Source organism: Aspergillus vadensis (genome assembly GCF_003184925.1).
Source record: "Aspergillus vadensis CBS 113365 unplaced genomic scaffold BO88scaffold_28, whole genome shotgun sequence".
In the NCBI taxonomy this organism is placed as follows: Eukaryota; Fungi; Ascomycota; class Eurotiomycetes; order Eurotiales; family Aspergillaceae; genus Aspergillus; species Aspergillus vadensis.
In genome coordinates, this window is record NW_020292066.1 from 332,221 (window position 1) to 349,849 (window position 17,629).

Sequence of the window (17,629 nt, forward strand, 5' to 3'; positions counted from 1 at the left end):
CATTTAGCCGACATCCATGGTAGTGCCTGACCCAGCTTCGTAAGGTATCCATCTACTCCTCCTTCTCCTCCCTAAAAGGGCCCTATAGATAACTTCCCTACTTACTGTTCATCCCTACCCGGTCTTGGTCGGCGAGCCAAGCTGAACCCCTGAGAACCTGCTGCCAAGATCGCTAATCTGTCGGAGAATTGGGGGTCCGCGCAGCCTGCCAGGAGTCCGCATTAGAAATCTTTTTTATGAAGAGTTCACGGTGATTGGAGGAGTAAGATCTACTGTGCATTTCAATTTTTGGCGAGAGTCCCTTGAGGGCACAAGTGCCACTGCCTACTAAGTACTACTAGTAGATAGGTACCCGTCACTAAATAGTCCGCCCCCGTGTAACTTCACCCTGCGCTCTCCAGGTACATGCAGGCAAACCCAAGCCAGCCTTGTGCCCGTCCTTCCCTTCCATTCATCCCACCCACCTTCCACTCTCGCTCTCGCTCTCTTTCCGTCGTTCTCTCAGTCTCCCCCTTCTCAGCCCTGCAGCCCTACTCCCTTCTACTCCCGACCTGTACACGGTTCGATCCCGTTCGTCGTGCGACCGTCGCTTGACTCGCTTCCATATTGTTGGGGCCTGCCATACGAGATCTCAACCATTCTTTCTCTCTCTCTCTTTCTTTTTTACTCTTGGCCCCTCGCCTAGCTGCATCTTATTTTGCTTTCCTGTCACGGAGGGCTGAAAGTCAGCTGGCAGTTCCTCGGCCTTTAAAAAACAAGCATTGGCTGTATCCCGTCGTTCCTTCCTTAACTGACTTTCAGGATCACTCCTTCCTTCCCATTCCAAATATCTCACTCAACCCTCGCCCTGCTCTTCCTTCCTTATTCATTCTTGTCCTCTTGGCTGTTTTCTTGATACCCTATACCTGTCTTTTTCTCTTTCCTCTTTTGCAAATAATCACTACGTACTACTTCCATATCGCCTGCCATTTCCTGTTCTGCTCCATTTCCGATAATTCCGGTATTTTTGGTATTCCACATCTACTCCAACTGCAACCTCAATTACTACTCCTACTACAACTACCACTACTACCAAATCCCTTCGGCATGGCTCTTCCGGGTAAGCTACTGTCTTTCAGTCCCTTGACACTTCCATCCAGGCTTCATTGCCTACGATACTCGGGATCTTGTAACTGACATCATCATCAGCCCATGCCCCTGTCGCGGCCATGAATGGCCATGCGTCCGACCTCAATGCCCAGGTGGACGTAATATGCGGCCCTTTGATCAATTTCAAGAATATGGATGTCAATACCTCTTCGTCCATTTGGCGTGGGAGTGTCTTGATCGTTACTAAACCGGGTCAGAGCCAGCCACGGCTGCTTTTACGCCAGGCTGGCCCCATTGGGGCCAGTCACGCCGGCAATGGTGCTCGTGCGGGCGACTCTGCTGTGACCGTGGATGGTGTCCGTCTGTACGAGGATCCCCAGAAGGCGTTCTGGCGTTTCTCCCTCTCTTTCGCTCTGGAATCCTATGAAGCGCGCTGGGAGTACGCGATTCCGGGATTTACTTATGTGGAGGGCGATGAAGCACCTTCGTCATGGGACTTCGCGGTTCCTTCTGTTAACCAGTCAATGCGTATGATGTTCCACTCGTGCAATGGCTTCTCCGTCGGTACGGACATGAACGCATGGGTCGGGCCTAACCTTTGGAATGATGTCTTGCGCGTGCACGCGCAGAAACCCTTCCATGTCATGATCGGTGGTGGCGATCAACTCTACAACGATGGAATTCGTGTGGACGGACCACTTAAGGAATGGACTTCCATCTCCAATCCACACACAAGACGCGCCCACAACTTCGACAACAACCTGCGCGCCAGGTGTGACGAGTACTATTATGCAAACTATGTCCGGTGGTACTCTACCCAACCATTCAAGGGTGCAAACGGGCGCATCCCACAAATCAATATCTGGGACGACCATGATATTATCGACGGCTTCGGCTCGTACACCGACCATTTCATGCGCTGCTCCGTCTTTCGAGGCATTGGCGGCGTTGCCTTCAAGTATTACTGCCTCTTCCAGCATCACATCGCCCCGCCAAAGTCGACCTACACTACCGATGCCCCACAGACTATGCACGCCGTCAACGGCACCGCCGGCGCGGATCCACGACAGCTTGAGAACACTTTTGTTCTGGACGAACAGCAGGAAGATGACAGCTGGATTATCGGTAAGCGTCCAGGACCTTACGTGGAGGAAAGGAGCAGGAACCTGTACATGCGCCTCGGCAAGCGGATTGCCTTCATTGGTGTTGATGCGCGCACCGAGCGCACTCGTCACCAGGTGAACTATCCAGACACGTACGATCTTATTTTCTCTCGGCTTCAGAGCGAAGTGACAGCAGCAAATGGAGACATCAAACACCTGGTCGTGCTTCTGGGTGTCCCGATTGCTTATCCCCGTCTTGCATGGCTGGAGAATATCCTGAGTTCGCCCATCATTGCCCCGATTCGTCTGCTGAACAAGCGTTTCGGTTTCGCAGGAGGTCTGTTTAATCAGTTCGATGGCCAGGTAGATCTGTTGGACGACCTAGACGATCATTACACGGCCCGGCAACACAAGAAAGAACGACGCATCTTCATCCAGCGTCTACAGGATTTTGCCAAGGCCCATTCCGTACGGGTGACAATTCTGGGTGGTGATGTGCATTTGGCGGCCATCGGAAGGTTCTATTCGAACCCCAGTCTTCGCATCCACAGTGAACACGACCCGCGGTACATGGTCAATGTCATTAGCAGTGCGATCACCAATAAGCCTCCGCCCAAGGCCGTTGCAAATCTCCTCGCGCGGCGAAACAAGCTCCATCACATGGATTCGTCTACTGATGAGACGCTGATGGACTTCTTTGACCGCCAGCCCGGTGGGCAAGAGAAGAGCGCCTCCTGGAATAAAGTGACGATGCCATCGCGAAACTATGCCTGTATCACCGAGATTGAGACGCCCGGGTCTAATGGCAATGCCGCAACGGCTCAGGACGAGATTGCCTCGTTCCCCCTTGCCATGGACGGACACTCTCCCCTCCACAAGGGCGAGAAAAATGCCGGCTCGAGTCACCCTGCCGCCGATGGGTTCAGTAGCAGCAGCGACATGTGGGGAGGTCTGGACGTGGCCATCCGGGTGGAAATCAACCCCCAAGATCGGGAGGCAGCAACTGAAGGCTATGCATTCAGCAGTAAGTTACATGTATGCCGAATTTCTGACGTTCGTTCACTGACTCGTGACGCAGTTCCCACGTTGGCTTATGTGCCATCCGAAGCTGACAGTCGGCCCACTTCCCGCGCTCGTTCCCTGCGCCCTCGATCCCTTCGTCCTCCATCTCGCCAATCAGGGCGCCGTCCCCAAAGTGCAGTCTAATGGTGGACAGGCCGGTGATTGAGACAGCTGTCTATATCCATGCCGCCTGTCTGGTGCATGAACTTTAGGTGAGGTTAAGTCCGCGTTAGTAGTTGTGCTTCGATCGCAGTACCAGGTTCTGTTCATGTAGGATATATCCATTTGCGTGTCATATATTTTCTGTTATTTGAATACGTAATTCAGTTATCTCATTGTTTCTTCTGAGTTTTTTACATTTCTTTTTTCTGTTCGAACCGTCAAGCAACGTCTACGATTGGTACTTGTCAGACTTTATCGTTGGCTTTTCACCGTGGCATACTGCTTAGTGTTCTCACCGATCTCATGTACATTGCTACAGGATATGGCCAAGCACTCAAGCTGCGAATAGCACCGTCATATTCTGGCTGGGAAATCGACATGTTTGGGATCGCATCCTTCCTTCCTGGAGTATCAGGTCCGGAAGTGCGTTGAACAAAAGCGGGTCATTCAAAGAATCTGTATCTCGAGGATTACAGTTCAACGGCTAAACGTGTTCCTCATGATAGAGTATTTTTGGAATTGGTGACGCCACTGAGAGTGATTGCGGACTCTGTCTCCGTTTGTGCGACTTATCAGATCTGTCGAAATCCACACATCTGAGTCATTTTCACCTACCCTGCCAGGATCTATGTCTGCTGCCTTCTATATAATTGCATCCACACGCAATATAAGGCCCTGGTTCTGCATCGGTTGACCTATTCTGACTGGTGTCTAATGGTCTTTTGATATGCTTGCTCCGAGGCTGCGCACCAAGCTGACGCATGTCTCGGTCGCTATGCAAGGGCGCTCAGCCAGAGTGCCGAAAAACGATGACCGCCTCCCACCGATAACTTACCAATTTCAACAAGATGTGCATTTATGGCCTGTTGTGTTACCTAAGACAATGTCACCTCCTATTCAGGCCTGCAAGGGCGTGTGACCGATTCCGGGCTGCTAGATAGCCCAGGGGCAGCGGGCACGATCATTCATGTATATCCCACAAACACTTGCCACTTGGTTTAGCTCTGTCATTGATCTAGCCGCCTGAGTTAATTCTTGCGATGGATGCGACTAAAGATGACGGGCTGGCGGGGCCTAGCAGCCCTGCCCAGGACAAAGTCGCACAAATATCAGAACTGGGAGAGAAACACGAGCAGGACAGGCTCGAAGGCTCGAGGTACAAGCCGCAATTGCGTCGTAACCGCTCGGTCTTCACTCTTCTCTTCCAGACATTAGCCATTGCCGCGATCCCCTTTGGAGAAGGAGGGCCTCTCCTTGACGCCATCTATGGCGGCGGCCCATTGTCCATCTTCGTCGGCTGGATCGTCGTTTGCGTCTTATGCGAGTGTATCGCCCTCTCGCTTGCTGAACTCGCGTCTCGATATCCCACCTCAGCTGGGCCGTATTACTGGTCGTACCGGGTTGCAGGAAGCTCCAAAGCCGCTGTATCCTTCGTTACCTGTTGGGTCTGGCTTGTTGGCAATTGGACCATTACTCTATCGGTCAACTTCGGGTTCGCATCCATAGCTGCGGCCTCGATCTCAATGTTCCGTCCAGGATGGACGATTACTAGCTGGCAACTGCTGCTGATCTTATACGCTGTCTTATTGGGAGCATTTATCATCTGTACATTGGGTAACCGGTATCTACCTCAGGTGGACATGATCTGCGCACTCTGGACGGTGCTGACAATTCTTGTCATCCTCATTGCGCTCTCTGTGAAGGCGGGTGCCGGCAGGCATAGTGCTGCCTATGCATTGGCTCACTACGACTCCAGCTTGTCAGGATGGTCGGGCTTCTCCTTCTTCATTGGACTCCTCGCGCCCGCATACACGTTCTGTGCCATCGGCATGGTTTCATCCATGGCAGAAGAATGCAACAAGCCAGCCGTGGAGGTACCCTGGGCCCTCAGTCTCTGTGTCCCCGTAGGGTGCATAACAGGTCTATTCTTCATCCTCCCCATCTGCTTCACCATTCCCCCTTTGGAAGATGTCATCAATGCCCCTGTTGGCCAAGTCCTGCCATATATTTTCCATGTAGTCATGGACAGTCCCGGCGGGGGCCTTGCTCTCACTGTGCTTGTTTTGATCGTCAATTTCTGTGCTAGCCTCAGCATTACCGTCTGCGCTTCACGAGCCAGTTGGGCGATCGCTCGAGACGACGCTATCCCTCTCTCGCGATTATGGGCGCGCGTACACCCGGGCCTTGGCGTACCTGTCTGGTCCTTGACCTTCGGCACCGTCATTCAGATGCTTCTAGGACTCATTAACCTCGGTAGCAGCGAGGCCTTCACTGCCTTTGTCTCCGCGGGTGTCATCGCTCTCGCAGTCTCGTACGCTATCCCCATTGCACTGAGCCTCCTGAACGGCCGTCGCGAGGTGTCCCAAGCTCCTTGGACCTGTGGTCCCATCTTTGGACCGATCGTCAACGTAATCGCCTTATGCTGGATTGCCTTCGAGCTGGTTCTTTTCAGTATGCCAACCTCGTTGCCTGTCACTCCTGTTTCCATGAATTACGGCTCTGTTGTCGTCGTAGGATTCATGGCCATCTCGGCATTCTGGTACGCCGTGCATGCGCGGAAATGTACGTCTCCTCCACCCATATCACAAAGTTTATTATATAGTGACTAACCATATCATAGCTTTCAAGGGACCACTGGCATCACTTGAGATGACATAAATTTCCAGCCTCTTTGTCCAGTCAGTAACGAAATGTTTACGATCTCGGTATGCCTAATGGTAGTCACTGTATTTGCTCTGCCTTATTCCTTACCAACGCACACCTGATACTCTGAGTATACGTGATTGTCCCACAAATTTTATGCTTCTTTCGTATGTCGATATGCAAACCCGTACGTGAGGTGAACTGTTTCAAATCGAATTCTACAGTTATGATTTCCAGTGTAAATTTCGTCGTCCGACTGGGCAGAATCGAACTGGAAGATCTATCTTGCGGGAAACTGCAACATAATAGAAGGCCATTATAGACCGTGCATAGGTATTCTGGGGATATGGATATCACTAGTTGGCGAATTATTATCATAGTAATACTCGTAGCTACTCGAGGTATCATTCCAGCCTCGGCATAGTAGATCATCATGATTCATTGGGTATACTTCCACATATATATATCCGTATCCGATACGGATGCCCACCCCATTGAAGTGAGGCTCACGGGACAGTACTAGTAGCTGAACACCACTGTATGACGAGTGTTTCGGTCTTGGCTACTATGAAAGTGTAGCTTGTCTATTCAATATGTTTCAAATTTAGGAAGTACATCCAAAACAAGAATATTCTATCCTGCACTACGGTAAAGATAAGGTCATGCATGCAACCAGGTTTCGAATACTTTCACTCTTACAGGTACCGTTCACAGCTTACTAGTAACGTCTAGTATGCATGTCTTTCCTGCATCTTACGATACCTCGCATTATCTATGTATACAATCAATATTGGAAGTAAGTAGTAAATGATGACCAGAGCAAGATGTGCGTAAGTTGCCGCACAAGCATCAGGGAGCTTGGTATGTACCAACCCTAATAGTTTGAATCGTCCTGGCAACCCAGACTTCCAGAGAAATTCAGCATATCTCTACCATAATCAATGCTATAGCCTCTACGGCGACGCGGGAGTCCCTCATTGGGCATGCGACGCGGCGTTGATGGGGCGTTTTCGGAGGGTTGTCGTCGACGCACGACCTGGTAGCCCTTGTCGATCTCGATTTCGATGACGCAGCGGACTTTCAATGCGCTGACGGCGGGCCAGACACCTCGTTCACCTTTGAGAGACCAGTACGCTAGACGGTCTTTGCTTGGGTTCTGGAAGAGCTTGGGAAGGTCTAGAAGGGAGACGTCGGGGACGAGGGTAATATGGGGGCCGGGGATGGTCTCCTCAATGAGAAGCCGTGCGAGAGTAGCGGGAAGGAGGCCCATGTAGTCTAGTTGTCCGAGGCGGTGGTGGAGCTCGGCAGTGAAGAGACGCATTAGAGCTTGGGTGATGCTCCATTGGTCGGTTGGGCGACGGTCCAGAAGATTCGAGTCTGAGCGTAGGAAGGGGATTAGGTATGGCCGGGCCTGCGACACGATGAAATGGTTGACGTTGAATAGCTCGGCAATCCGGGCTAGCGGTGATTCTTCCTCTTTGTATTGACCTTGACGCCAGGATTGATAGAAGGTTGCATCGCGAGAATGCGGCCAAGGAACGATCGAGCCTGTTTCGTCTTTGCAGTATATTGTGACTGGCTGGTAAAGTGAGTTGTTAGATGCATTGGAGGCTACAGCGGCGGACCAGATCAACTGTAAGAGGGAGTTAGGCCACAGACGGTTCAATGTTAATAAGGACACAGAGAGCGTATGTGCTTCGTCACGTACCACATTCGGTGCAGTCAAGTAGTTTAGCAGGTTCGGAGTAGCGTTCTTATTTGATGTGGCAACCGTGATATTGAGTATACGCTTGGACCGGGCATATGCTTCTTCGAAAGTGAGATCACCGAGATTGGCGCGCACGCATTCTTCCAGCACCTCCGCATCAAGGAAGTAGCCTTTCTGAATGAATCGATTGACTCGCCGCAAGAGTGTCCCCAGCCAACTGTCTCCGAGGTTAGTAGGCAACCACCAACTCTCTTCTTCCGGCCTCTTCATCCGCCGCCTACGATCGAAGGCGCTCAGATCGATGGCACCGCTGTCAAGGAAGGTGAGCAGCTCATCTTCGCTATGGATACCCACCAATGCCGCAATGAGCGCCCCCATCCCGGTCCCAGTGATGATCCTTGGCAAGAGGCCACGCAAATGGAGAGCCTTCACCACGCCGAGGTGACAGAGTCCGAACATTGAACCACCCTGTAACAGCAGTGTCGTTCTCCCAAATGCCTGCCGAGTATCGTGCAGAAGCTCAAGCTTAGCCTGCGACGAGAATCCGCTGTCGTGGATCGGAGCCGTCTGTAGAACGGTGACCTGTTGAATTGAGAGCGCGACTTGTGTGATATAGTCATCTATGAGAAGCTTGGTCCCGGCGTAGGCATGCAGAAACATCTTTGGGGAGGTGATGTTGCCCAAATTACGAAGTAACCCAGAGCGAAGCAGGTTCGCAAGGGTCAGGATATCCTCATCCTCGCGAGCGCTCATAAGAGCCTCCAGTCGACCTAGTATCAGTCGGTAGTCATAATGCCGACTTGTTGGATTCTGACGCCTAGGCAGGAGAGTCAGGAAAGGACAGAGTTTGGAGATGCTTTGGACGTCGGAGTGGTATTTATTCGGCAGGAAGGGAGGGTCTGCTCACCAGAGATCCATGCTGAGGAGCTCATCAAGCTCGAAAGCAGCCTCTTCCCATTCCTCAAAGGTGGATGCTGTCCTCAGGACATGTTGCAGTCGCTTCCGGGGAGACTTGGATCTCCACCAGGACAGTAATCGCTTCAGATGGAGAGCTGCGTTAGCTACCTGCCCAGCACCAACTAGCTTGTAGCATTCATTCACATCCACGGCAGGGCGGGATTGCAGGGGACAACGTACTTCTTTCCAGAAGAAGGCGACGTCGAGTATCATATTCAGGACAGCGAAGAATATTCGGCAGATGGTCGTCCAGGACCCCATTGCGACTGGAAAGAAACAACCGGGCTTTATCTACTCGGCGGGGAATCAAGAACAGCGTTGGCACATGGCGAGGGGAAGCAACATTCACATGCTTGACGCGGTCAGCAGGGTCTGGACAAACAGGGAAAGCTACCACGCATGTGGGGGAGAGAGAATAATGTCATATATATATAAGAAGCCTGGGAGAACAAGCAACTGATGGGCGTGAGAAAGAAAACCTCATGGGTATACAACGAGAGGGATGCGGAGAGAAGTGATGAGGGGGAAAGGCAGGCTGGAAGACAATTGTAAGAGGAAGAGGAAGAACAAGGCGATGATGACATACACAACATGGGGGAAGAGCCTCCCCGCAAACCATTCAAAATGTATGGAATCACTCCCATGATCTATACTATTATATTAATCAAACTTACCTCGACTATTTCCGATCACTCTACTACGCAGCAAATCCATGGGGAATCCGTCTAAAAAGTCGATGAGGAACAGAAAAGAGGATATTTGGATTGCTCAGTAAAAGCCGACCGGTAATTTTTTGTCTACACACCACGCACGCACACTTTGTCTTTCTTTCTCCCAACGGAGGTACAAGGAGTCATCCCGATCCGTAAACACGTCAAGGGGGGCATTTGAATTCCATGATTTTGGTTTTAAATTCCGCGTTGCTTCCCTATGCAAGTAGGCGAAAAAAAGAGATTCTCCAGACATCCGTCACTACCCACCAAGGCGGACAACCACCGTTTACTCCTCGACAATGTTACCCCGCTCCGACACGTACAGACCGTCAAGGAACTGTGCAATATTATCATGTCAGTCATCTAATTTGAAATCAGAAAGTATCCGGTGGTATTCTTCTTACCTTACGGATATCCTTGTTGCGGACACGGCAGATCTGCTGGATGTCGGCAGCACTCTGGGAGACACCCTCCAGGGAGTTACCGGAGATCTGGAGCTCATCCTTAACGTTGGGGGAGGTGATGACCTCAACGCCAGGCTGGGCGGTCACACGGCGGACGTACTTCTCACCCAAGAAGTTTCTGTATAACGCAATACCCATCAGCAAAATGTCTTTCCTCCAAGAAAAAAATGACAATTGACCCAAGCACTGGTAGGAAGAAGCCGGAACCCGAACGGGAAAAGACTCTAGAAAAAAGCCTTTGGCCTGATCCCGGCTTATCCCCCCCCCAGTCTTCGATGTGTGTGCGAGTGAATTGAGTTCGGCATACCTGATCTCAACGTCGTGCAGGCCGGTCTCGGGGTTCTTCTCAATGTTGACGTTGATGGGAAAGTGAGCGTAGACGTAGCGCATCTTGTACTTGAAGCCCTTGGTGACACCGATGATCAGGTTGTTGATGAGGGTGCGGACGGTACGAAGGGAAGCCATTCCCTTGCGGACACCGTGGTGCATCTCAATGGAGATGACATTCTTCTCGGGGCGGCCGAAGGTGACGGCAATGTGGGAGAGGTCCTTGACGAGCTTGCCTGCAAGAGGGGGAAAGGGCCCATGTCAGTGTCGCTGTAATCAGACGGGTGCGGCACATGGCTCGAGCCGTAGGCCACAAAACGCCATGTAGAACAAATTGGTCGAAATTGTTCCAGAGCCGGGCCGTGGTGGATTGTTGGAGAATTTGCATACCTCGGGGTCCCTCAACGGTCACAATGCGCGAGCGAATGTGAACCTTCACTGTATGAGGAAATTCGAATCAGTCCCATGTCCTTTTCTATCATATCACGCAAACAAAACTGAGATCGCAAGAATCGATCGCGGGGACAGGCATTCAGCGTAGCATCTCTCTTTCTTTTTCTTTTCCTTCCCCTTGCGATTGCCGGTTTGTAACTGGCGCAACGCTATCCTAAACCTCCCCCCAAATCCTCGATGCCATGCCTGTCCCTCCGTCCAGATCCTCCTCCGCGTTCACGCAGCGAACAGAGCGACAAAGATCGGGGGAATAATCGAAGCTCACCATTCTCGGGGATAGGCAGCCGTTCCTCGGAGTAAATGTACCGCATCTTGACTGCGTGGGCTGTGGTGTGTCCGCGAGGGAATTGTCGATATCGTCGAGCGGTCGGTCGTCAAAAGGATCGAAATTCGACAAGGCAAACCGCAGTCGAGGAGTGGTGGAGCGAAAATCACGGGTTGTGCGTCGCTTACGGCCCAATCCGGATTAGTCCTCTTGTCCGCCTAGGGCTGCCCGTTTTGGGTCTAGTCCCGACCCGTCTTTTGGTTCATAGTAATTTTCACGGGCAGAAAGATGATAATTAGCCTGACAATTATAATAGTGAATGACAATAATCATATAATGAATAATTATACCCATCTCTCTCTTTTGTACTCCATATCATCAATCATTTGTCCTCTTTCCTGCCAAATGAGGAGCTCGTCTCTTGCTTATTGCGTGGGCCCCCACGCATTACGGGCAGTTGACAATGTTCTCATCTCTCAAGGCTATCTAGACTCCATACTACACGAGCCAGTTATCAGAAGTTTTTTTTTCTCGTACAAAAGATCGTGGTCTCAATAATCATTACTAGTATACTTCGTATGAAAAGATCGCCTGTTTACCCCTTACTATGTACCTAGAATACATAAACCCTTCACCCACTAGGGGAAATACCTCCCATATTATGTTGTACAAGCCCGTGGTGCTTGGAGACCATCCAGCCCATTTGTATGCCAATGGAGACCATGGTTTCGGTGCCTGGTCTGCTGGTGTTCAAAAACAGAAACCCCATTGCTTCTGTCAATCCGGCCATACTAGGCATTCATCTCTTTGCTGCCTTCCTAGTGGCTTCATTCTTTACGATGGACCTCCTGGACCCACTTACCCCCCAAGCTTCTCAATGTTGAAGCCAATTCGTCCTTTTGGTCCAGAGCCGTCACATCATCCCCTCCTCCAATGCTTTTCCCGTTAACCAACACATTCGGGACAGTGCGACGCCCGGTATTTTCTCCCAGCAACGCCTGCAGCGGTCGACCCAACTCATGCTTATCAAGCTCCACCACGAAAGGTGCAGGAACAATCGAGTATTTGTCCAAGAGGATAGACTTCGCCTTGGCGCTATACGGACAGTAAGACTTGGAAAATACAATGACTGGAGGCAGCAGCACATAGGTTAGCAAACGTTCCCAAACACCAGGAGGAAGGTCTCCCGTAGTAGGAAAGGAAACAGAAAGACTGCGTACTTGGTGCCCGCTTCAATATCCCATTCAGCTCGGCCACGGCGGCCGCATGATCATCTGTCTCCGGCTTCTGTTCTTGCGGCTGTTCCGACGTCTCTTTCTCCGGATCATTTCGGTTCTTAGGTACTGTCATTTTGGTTCTGCCTGCGATTGGAATCTCTTCTACTTCATCCGCGTCATTGTTCGCCTTGGGGATGGCCGGTTCCTCCTTATCGTTGTCCATGGCAGGCTTCGTCTCCTCCTTGATAGGATTCTGTTTGGGCTGGTCCTTCTGCGGCGGTATGTTGGCTGCGGTTCCGGCTTCCTTTGCCTGCTTTTGAGCCTCCATCGCCGCCACGGTTGATCGGTAGAATTGTTGGTTCTGAACACTCCGGGATTCACTCTATATGGGAATTCATGCATCGCATCAGCCATTGTAATGTTGAACCTTCGTATGGTCACGATGTCATGGAGTATATTACCGAATAGTAGAAAATCATGATGATTATGACCACAACAGCGATGGCCAGAAGCCGAATGCGCCGCTGCGAAAGCATCTTGACAAAGGTGTGACACCACGAGTAAACAGGAGCAAGGCAGGAAGGAACAGAGAGAAGGGGGTGAATCGGCGAGAAATATGGAACACTCTCCCTCTTTTTCTCTCTCACGGTCCCGATATTGAGTAATTGCTATACGTCACAAAGATTCCGAGCCAATGGCAGCTATGCGCATGCGTTCGCGTGGTTTAAGAGTAGGCTGGTTGAGCCGACAAGTCATAGACGCAGCTCCAATTCCAAGAATAGCTGGACATTGGGCGAGCAGACAACCACGAAGCCTCTGCAAAGCTCGAGTATGGTATCAGATAAAGATAATAAATATGAGAATAACACCTTCAAGAATAATAATAATAATAATACAGTAGATTAGACCCCAAGGATAAGCATGGAGGGGAAGTAGATTAGATGACTGATGGGGGGAAACTTTGGGGAGGTTTACTTCACGGGGGGGAGAAACAAGGCAAGGATTCCGATTCATGAGGAGAGCAAGTGGGGCAGAAACAGCTAGTCGGGGTTGGCCCGCCCTTCATTTAGTTGACTACTGCTAGTAGTCCTGTCAACTCCATCTACAACATAGAACAACTTTCTATAGCCTAATTACTGACGCCTAGACAGATTCGCTAAATTTTCCTCGTTTCCATCTCTTGCACTGACACAAACATTGATTATGCATTATATTAGCAGGTATCTCTATGTATGCTATGATCGGGGTATGGAGCTAATAAAGGGATGGTATCATGATTAAAAGCACGAAAAAGCAAAGGGAAAACAACAACAGGGGCATCAAGTCTTGCTAGTGGCACGCACTAGATAGACACACATGTGGAGGAACAACAGCCGCAGCAAAGCACCGCAGAACCTGCAGCGGTAGGGTTGACCCATTCTAGACTCCATCCAGTAAACGGGGGTCTTCACCGGCTTTCTCTTCCTCCTCTTTATACGAGCAACAAGGTGCATGCATTGCATTAACCTGCATCCATCACGCTTGAACTGCAATGCCTGAACGTGTTCCAACGGTAGCTCTGCGTTTGCCCTGGACCACGATCATCCAATCTTCCCATTCCTTGGCAATCTCCATGAGCACATTGCCCATCACTGCCGCTGAGGCCATCAGCCCATGACCCTCTCCTTCCAGTACGCGAACCTCACATCGTCGCATCATTTGCCCCAGCCATCGGACGTTGTCCACCGGGACACGAGTGTCGCGGCTGCCATGGTGGATGACAACGTTGCGGGTGATATCCACATATCGGAAGCCAATGGGCTGACGACGTTCCAAGCAGACCAGCAGATCTACCGCCGGATTTGCATTCGTAGTCGCTAGCTCCCAAATCTTATGCGTAAGTCGGTTATCGTAATCGGTCTGGCGTTCCCGTTCTTGCGACGTGGCAAGTAAGGCCTGACTTGATGTGGGGTCGGCCTTCGGGTATCCCTCGGTAGCAGAGAAATCAGATGCCTTCAGTCCCTCGAGGGCCTTCAGATCTACCCCTTGCTGAGTGATCTTGGATGGGAGCCGTTGCGTGCTCTTGGCTTCAGCGCCGGTGGGACTGGAGCTATCCTTGAGCAGCCCTTTCCGCTTAGCCCGGCGCGGAGACTTGGGGAGGCTAGAGGTCAGGCTTGCACTGGTTGCAGTCATGAAGCTTGAATTGGCCACCTTGAGTATGGACATCGGTAGGGCTCGGAGAATTCGCTGGGAGTACGGGACAGCATTTGTGGGGACGGGAGCCTTTTGCGAGCCAATGCTAGACAGCTGAGAAGGTGGAATCCAGGGTGCTAACAGATGAATGCGGCCCCGGATATGCTGTGGGATCCGAAGCGCAGTAGCCAACGCATAAATAGCACCCGCAGAGTGTGCCATGATTGAAAACTTGGTAACTTTGAGGTGGTTGCACACAATGGCGACATCATCTGGGATTCAATCATCAGTAAAGACAAGGCAACAACCAACCTGGAGGATACTCACCAGGCCAACCGAGGGGGGTTCCCGCCTCGTCGACGTAGGGGCCGCTTTCTCCCACACCGGGGCGATCCAACGTAATAAGCCGCAGGCGCAGTGATCGTGCCAGCTCATCGTAGAACGCCATCAGATATCTGGTGAGGCCCATTCCAAGACAGCAAAGTACCACATATCCCTTAGGGTCTCCAACCTCGGAGAACGCTATGGTACGGCCTGATGTAGGATGTGACACCTTCTGGGTAAGTTTCGGGGAAGATATGTAGTCGTAGACTGCAAGGTCAATGGAATCGGCACTTGTGGGGCGTTCTTCCCCACTCGAGACACCAACGGGAGTAGCAGAACCGGATGGGGAGCGCTTATGGGTAAAGGCTGAGGTCGATTGTTCCATAGGACCACGGTAACGAGCAAGCTGGTCAAATCTCTCCAGAGACGGTGGCGGGTTACTGATTGACTTCGAGGCCAGCGAAGAGCGGCTCTTGCCCGTCATGACTGCTGGGGCCGGCGCACTCTCGTCAAAGCCACCATTTGCTTGTCGGACGATCTGCCTATGCTCCATCGTTTCGCTGCTGGCACTGGCATTCTGCATCTCCCGGGCAGATGCGACGGCGGGGCCAGGCTTAGAAGGCTTCTCCGGGGTATCATCTATTTCTAGTTCGCTTTTGATCTTCTGTTGCTGGTCTTTCAATTCTTGTATTCGCTTCGTTACCTGTTCGGCTTCGTTGCCCACGCCCGATACCGCACTGTCCACTTTCATCTCTCTGCTACTGGTTGAAGAGTACCGGCTATGGCGGGTGGATCTGCGGTGCTTTGGGCTGGAAGAAAAGCTATGGCGCAAGGAAGACTCGCGAGCAGGAATAACACGTCCGCTACCAATACCGCCTGGTGTACTCGGCGCACTATCCCGAGCGCTTTGCAACGAATGGCGTTCCTTACTGGAGGGTCTGCTGAATGTCGGTTCCCTGCTGGGCTCGGTGGCTGCACGCACTGGGCGTGTCTCCTCCACGACGTCAGCCATAGAACACAATGAACGTATACTAGCACGACTGCGTGGTATATTGTGTCTGAGGCCGTCGTTGAAGCTACACGTTTTGCGTAGCCGTTCGGTTTTCCTGTCCTTATCACTGCAAAATTCTCGAGATGGCCTCTTGAGGAGGCCAAACTGATTTCTCAGGCTCTTCCTAGAGCCCGAAGATGCCACGCTATTTGCTGTAGACACTCGTGGGCCCGGTTCCGTGGTGATGGTACCAAACGCAGTATCTTCATACGCTGCCTTAGATGACGTGTATGAGCCCCTAGATGTCGGTCTTCCTGGAGACAAGGGCGGATCGAAAGTCGCTTTATGTTTGGGGGATGGAGGCGCCCGTGCCATGCGAATGATAGGAGGGGCCGCCGCATCATCTGGATGCAGAAAGGGAGTCTGCAATGCCTCCTCAGACGCCTGCCGCGTCCTGTTCCTCACTGAAAGATCATGCTCGCTGGGTTGCCGTTGGTCAAGACTGGGAGATTGACCTGTGGGAATGTACACTGGCGCAGAAGGATTCGTCTCCGTATCGATGCGCGGGATGTTGTCGAAATGCGACTGGAGAGGCACCGAGATCGTTGAAAGCGAGGAAATCAGAGAGGAAATGACTTCGGGAGACGCCGGGTCAACCGCCGTTGCTGAAGGGTCACTAAGCTGCGTGCGCGAAGGGATGGACCTGTGATGCCGGGGAAGCGAAGGGGGGGAGTGAAAAGGGGCACCATCAGACTTTGACGCCAGAGGATCCTCGGCGCGATTCATGGTTGCCATTGACAAGGAATATGACGGTGTAGAAACGTTCTCCCGGGCCAGGATCAGGAGACAGTTACCGACGATATATGCGGTCGAGCGTAGTGCGCGCTTGCATGATCCAGTGAGAACGCAAGATAGCGTATGCAAGCTCGGTAGCTTAACGGCAAGAATCGATAGACTGCGGGCGCTTGGCGCATGTGCCACTTAGAATCCAGGCTGGAAGATCCAGGGCGGCCCTATGGAGCCCCTGCAGTTTGCAAAAGCAAGCCCCCTTGCCGAACGGTGATTGTCTAGAAGCAAGACCTTAACGAGGAGGGTGGGAGAGGGAGGGGGGGTTTGTTGGAACTGCCGATCCGGGGGGGGGGGGGGGGGGGAGATTGGAAGGTTGTTTTGGTTGGGGGTTAGTATAGCGCAATTGCGCGCAAAGAGTAGGAGAGAAAAAAGATTGGTGGAAGGGAGCGGATAAGATAAATATTCTTTGCATTAGATCATAATAGGAAAAGGGGAAGAAGCTAAGTAAGTGGAGGAAAAAGGACGGACGGAGGTACGATCGATAAAGGGAAATAAATGTACGGAGTACCAAAAAAAGAAAAGTATTTAGTTCAGAGGATGGGAGGGGCAGAGGAAACCTGAAGGATGGATGGAAGGAAAGAAAGAAAGTGAAGAAGATTGAAAAGGAGACAAAGAGAAAGAAGAGAAAAAGATCAATTCAATTAGTCCCCAATGCCATAGACAGAGAAAGAAGATAGAGAGGTACTCCGTAGATGCTTACTGCAACCTCACCCTCCATCTCTCATCCACAAGCAGAACACAGCTTCTCTTCTATCACCCTCACATGATGGATGCTTTTGCGAGACGGCACGCCAGGAACAAGGAGAGAGAGAGGGAGAGGGAAAGATTAATTAGTGGACTCCCTTCCAAAAGAAATTCGAGGGAGGATTTCTGCCCTGTCATTTGCCTGACCGAGTCCCCGCCCGTCTTTAGTGTCCCTGCAGGGCCTCCACTCCTCGATTCCAATTGAATGCGCCATTTCATCCTCCGCACAGTTCGCAGATCCAAATTTCATGGGTGTGTGTATACAAAAGTATCTAGTCCAGCATTGGATAGATATGCCTGCTAGCCAGGGGCACATGACTGCCTCCTCAAGAATGAGATCAGCCTTTTGTTTCAGATTTCAACATGGTAATTCTGTTTACTAGTTA

General features: G+C 51.4%; 6 protein-coding genes across 6 annotated transcripts; 2 read left to right on the plus strand and 4 right to left on the minus strand.

Annotated features, from left to right (window-relative positions):
• Positions 1-1,086: 1,086 nt before the first annotated feature.
• Positions 1,087-3,398, plus strand: BO88DRAFT_429297 (uncharacterized protein; the record flags this gene model as incomplete). Its single annotated transcript, XM_025709138.1, has 3 exons — positions 1,087-1,099; positions 1,189-3,216; positions 3,271-3,398. 3 exons carry the CDS (start codon positions 1,087-1,089, stop codon positions 3,396-3,398), a joined length of 2,169 nt encoding a protein of 722 aa, XP_025558656.1.
• A 725-nt stretch (positions 3,399-4,123) lies between these two features.
• On the plus strand, positions 4,124-6,290 carry BO88DRAFT_491208 (putative amino acid permease). The gene is made up of 2 exons (XM_025712843.1): positions 4,124-5,978; positions 6,037-6,290. Exons 1-2 carry the CDS (start codon positions 4,457-4,459, stop codon positions 6,072-6,074), a joined length of 1,560 nt encoding a protein of 519 aa, XP_025558657.1. The 5' UTR covers positions 4,124-4,456; the 3' UTR covers positions 6,075-6,290.
• Positions 6,291-6,933: 643 nt separating this feature from the next.
• Positions 6,934-8,985, minus strand: BO88DRAFT_429299 (triacylglycerol lipase family protein; the record flags this gene model as incomplete). The annotated part of the gene is made up of 3 exons (XM_025709139.1): positions 6,934-7,692; positions 7,768-8,584; positions 8,675-8,985. The coding sequence occupies 3 exons, from the start codon at positions 8,983-8,985 to the stop codon at positions 6,934-6,936; spliced, it is 1,887 nt and encodes a 628-aa protein (XP_025558658.1).
• Positions 8,986-9,723: 738 nt separating this feature from the next.
• Positions 9,724-10,992, minus strand: BO88DRAFT_350160 (60S ribosomal protein uL6; the record flags this gene model as incomplete). Its single annotated transcript, XM_025703484.1, has 5 exons — positions 9,724-9,774; positions 9,842-10,019; positions 10,209-10,464; positions 10,619-10,666; positions 10,947-10,992. The coding sequence occupies 5 exons, from the start codon at positions 10,990-10,992 to the stop codon at positions 9,724-9,726; spliced, it is 579 nt and encodes a 192-aa protein (XP_025558659.1).
• A 495-nt stretch (positions 10,993-11,487) lies between these two features.
• Positions 11,488-13,127, minus strand: BO88DRAFT_408177 (glutaredoxin). The gene is made up of 3 exons (XM_025707647.1): positions 12,625-13,127; positions 12,167-12,545; positions 11,488-12,075 (listed from the first exon to the last, which is right to left on the minus strand). Exons 1-3 carry the CDS (start codon positions 12,697-12,699, stop codon positions 11,774-11,776), a joined length of 756 nt encoding a protein of 251 aa, XP_025558660.1. The 5' UTR covers positions 12,700-13,127; the 3' UTR covers positions 11,488-11,773.
• Positions 13,128-13,561: 434 nt separating this feature from the next.
• On the minus strand, positions 13,562-16,588 carry BO88DRAFT_154957 (hydrolase, alpha/beta fold family protein). Its single transcript, XM_025701551.1, has 2 exons — positions 14,663-16,588; positions 13,562-14,607 (listed from the first exon to the last, which is right to left on the minus strand). The coding sequence occupies exons 1-2, from the start codon at positions 16,443-16,445 to the stop codon at positions 13,679-13,681; spliced, it is 2,712 nt and encodes a 903-aa protein (XP_025558661.1). The 5' UTR covers positions 16,446-16,588; the 3' UTR covers positions 13,562-13,678.
• Positions 16,589-17,629: the final 1,041 nt, after the last annotated feature.

What these genes read in the sequence shown, in the direction of transcription:
- BO88DRAFT_491208 (XM_025712843.1), top strand. Translation starts at nt 4,457, where the DNA reads ATGGATGCGACTAAAGATGACGGGCTGGCGGGGCCTAGCAGCCCTGCC. An exon ending in CGCCGTGCATGCGCGGAAAT is followed by an intron (nt 5,979 to 6,036) that starts GTACGTCTCCTC and finishes ACCATATCATAG; the next exon opens with CTTTCAAGGGACCACTGGCA.
- BO88DRAFT_408177 (XM_025707647.1), bottom strand. Translation starts at nt 12,699, where the DNA reads ATGCTTTCGCAGCGGCGCATTCGGCTTCTGGCCATCGCTGTTGTGGTC. An exon ending in TCATGATTTTCTACTATTCG is followed by an intron (nt 12,546 to 12,624) that starts GTAATATACTCC and finishes ATTCCCATATAG; the next exon opens with AGTGAATCCCGGAGTGTTCA. An exon ending in GATATTGAAGCGGGCACCAA is followed by an intron (nt 12,076 to 12,166) that starts GTACGCAGTCTT and finishes TGCTGCCTCCAG; the next exon opens with TCATTGTATTTTCCAAGTCT.
- BO88DRAFT_154957 (XM_025701551.1), bottom strand. Translation starts at nt 16,445, where the DNA reads ATGGCAACCATGAATCGCGCCGAGGATCCTCTGGCGTCAAAGTCTGAT. An exon ending in AACCCCCCTCGGTTGGCCTG is followed by an intron (nt 14,608 to 14,662) that starts GTGAGTATCCTC and finishes ATTGAATCCCAG; the next exon opens with ATGATGTCGCCATTGTGTGC.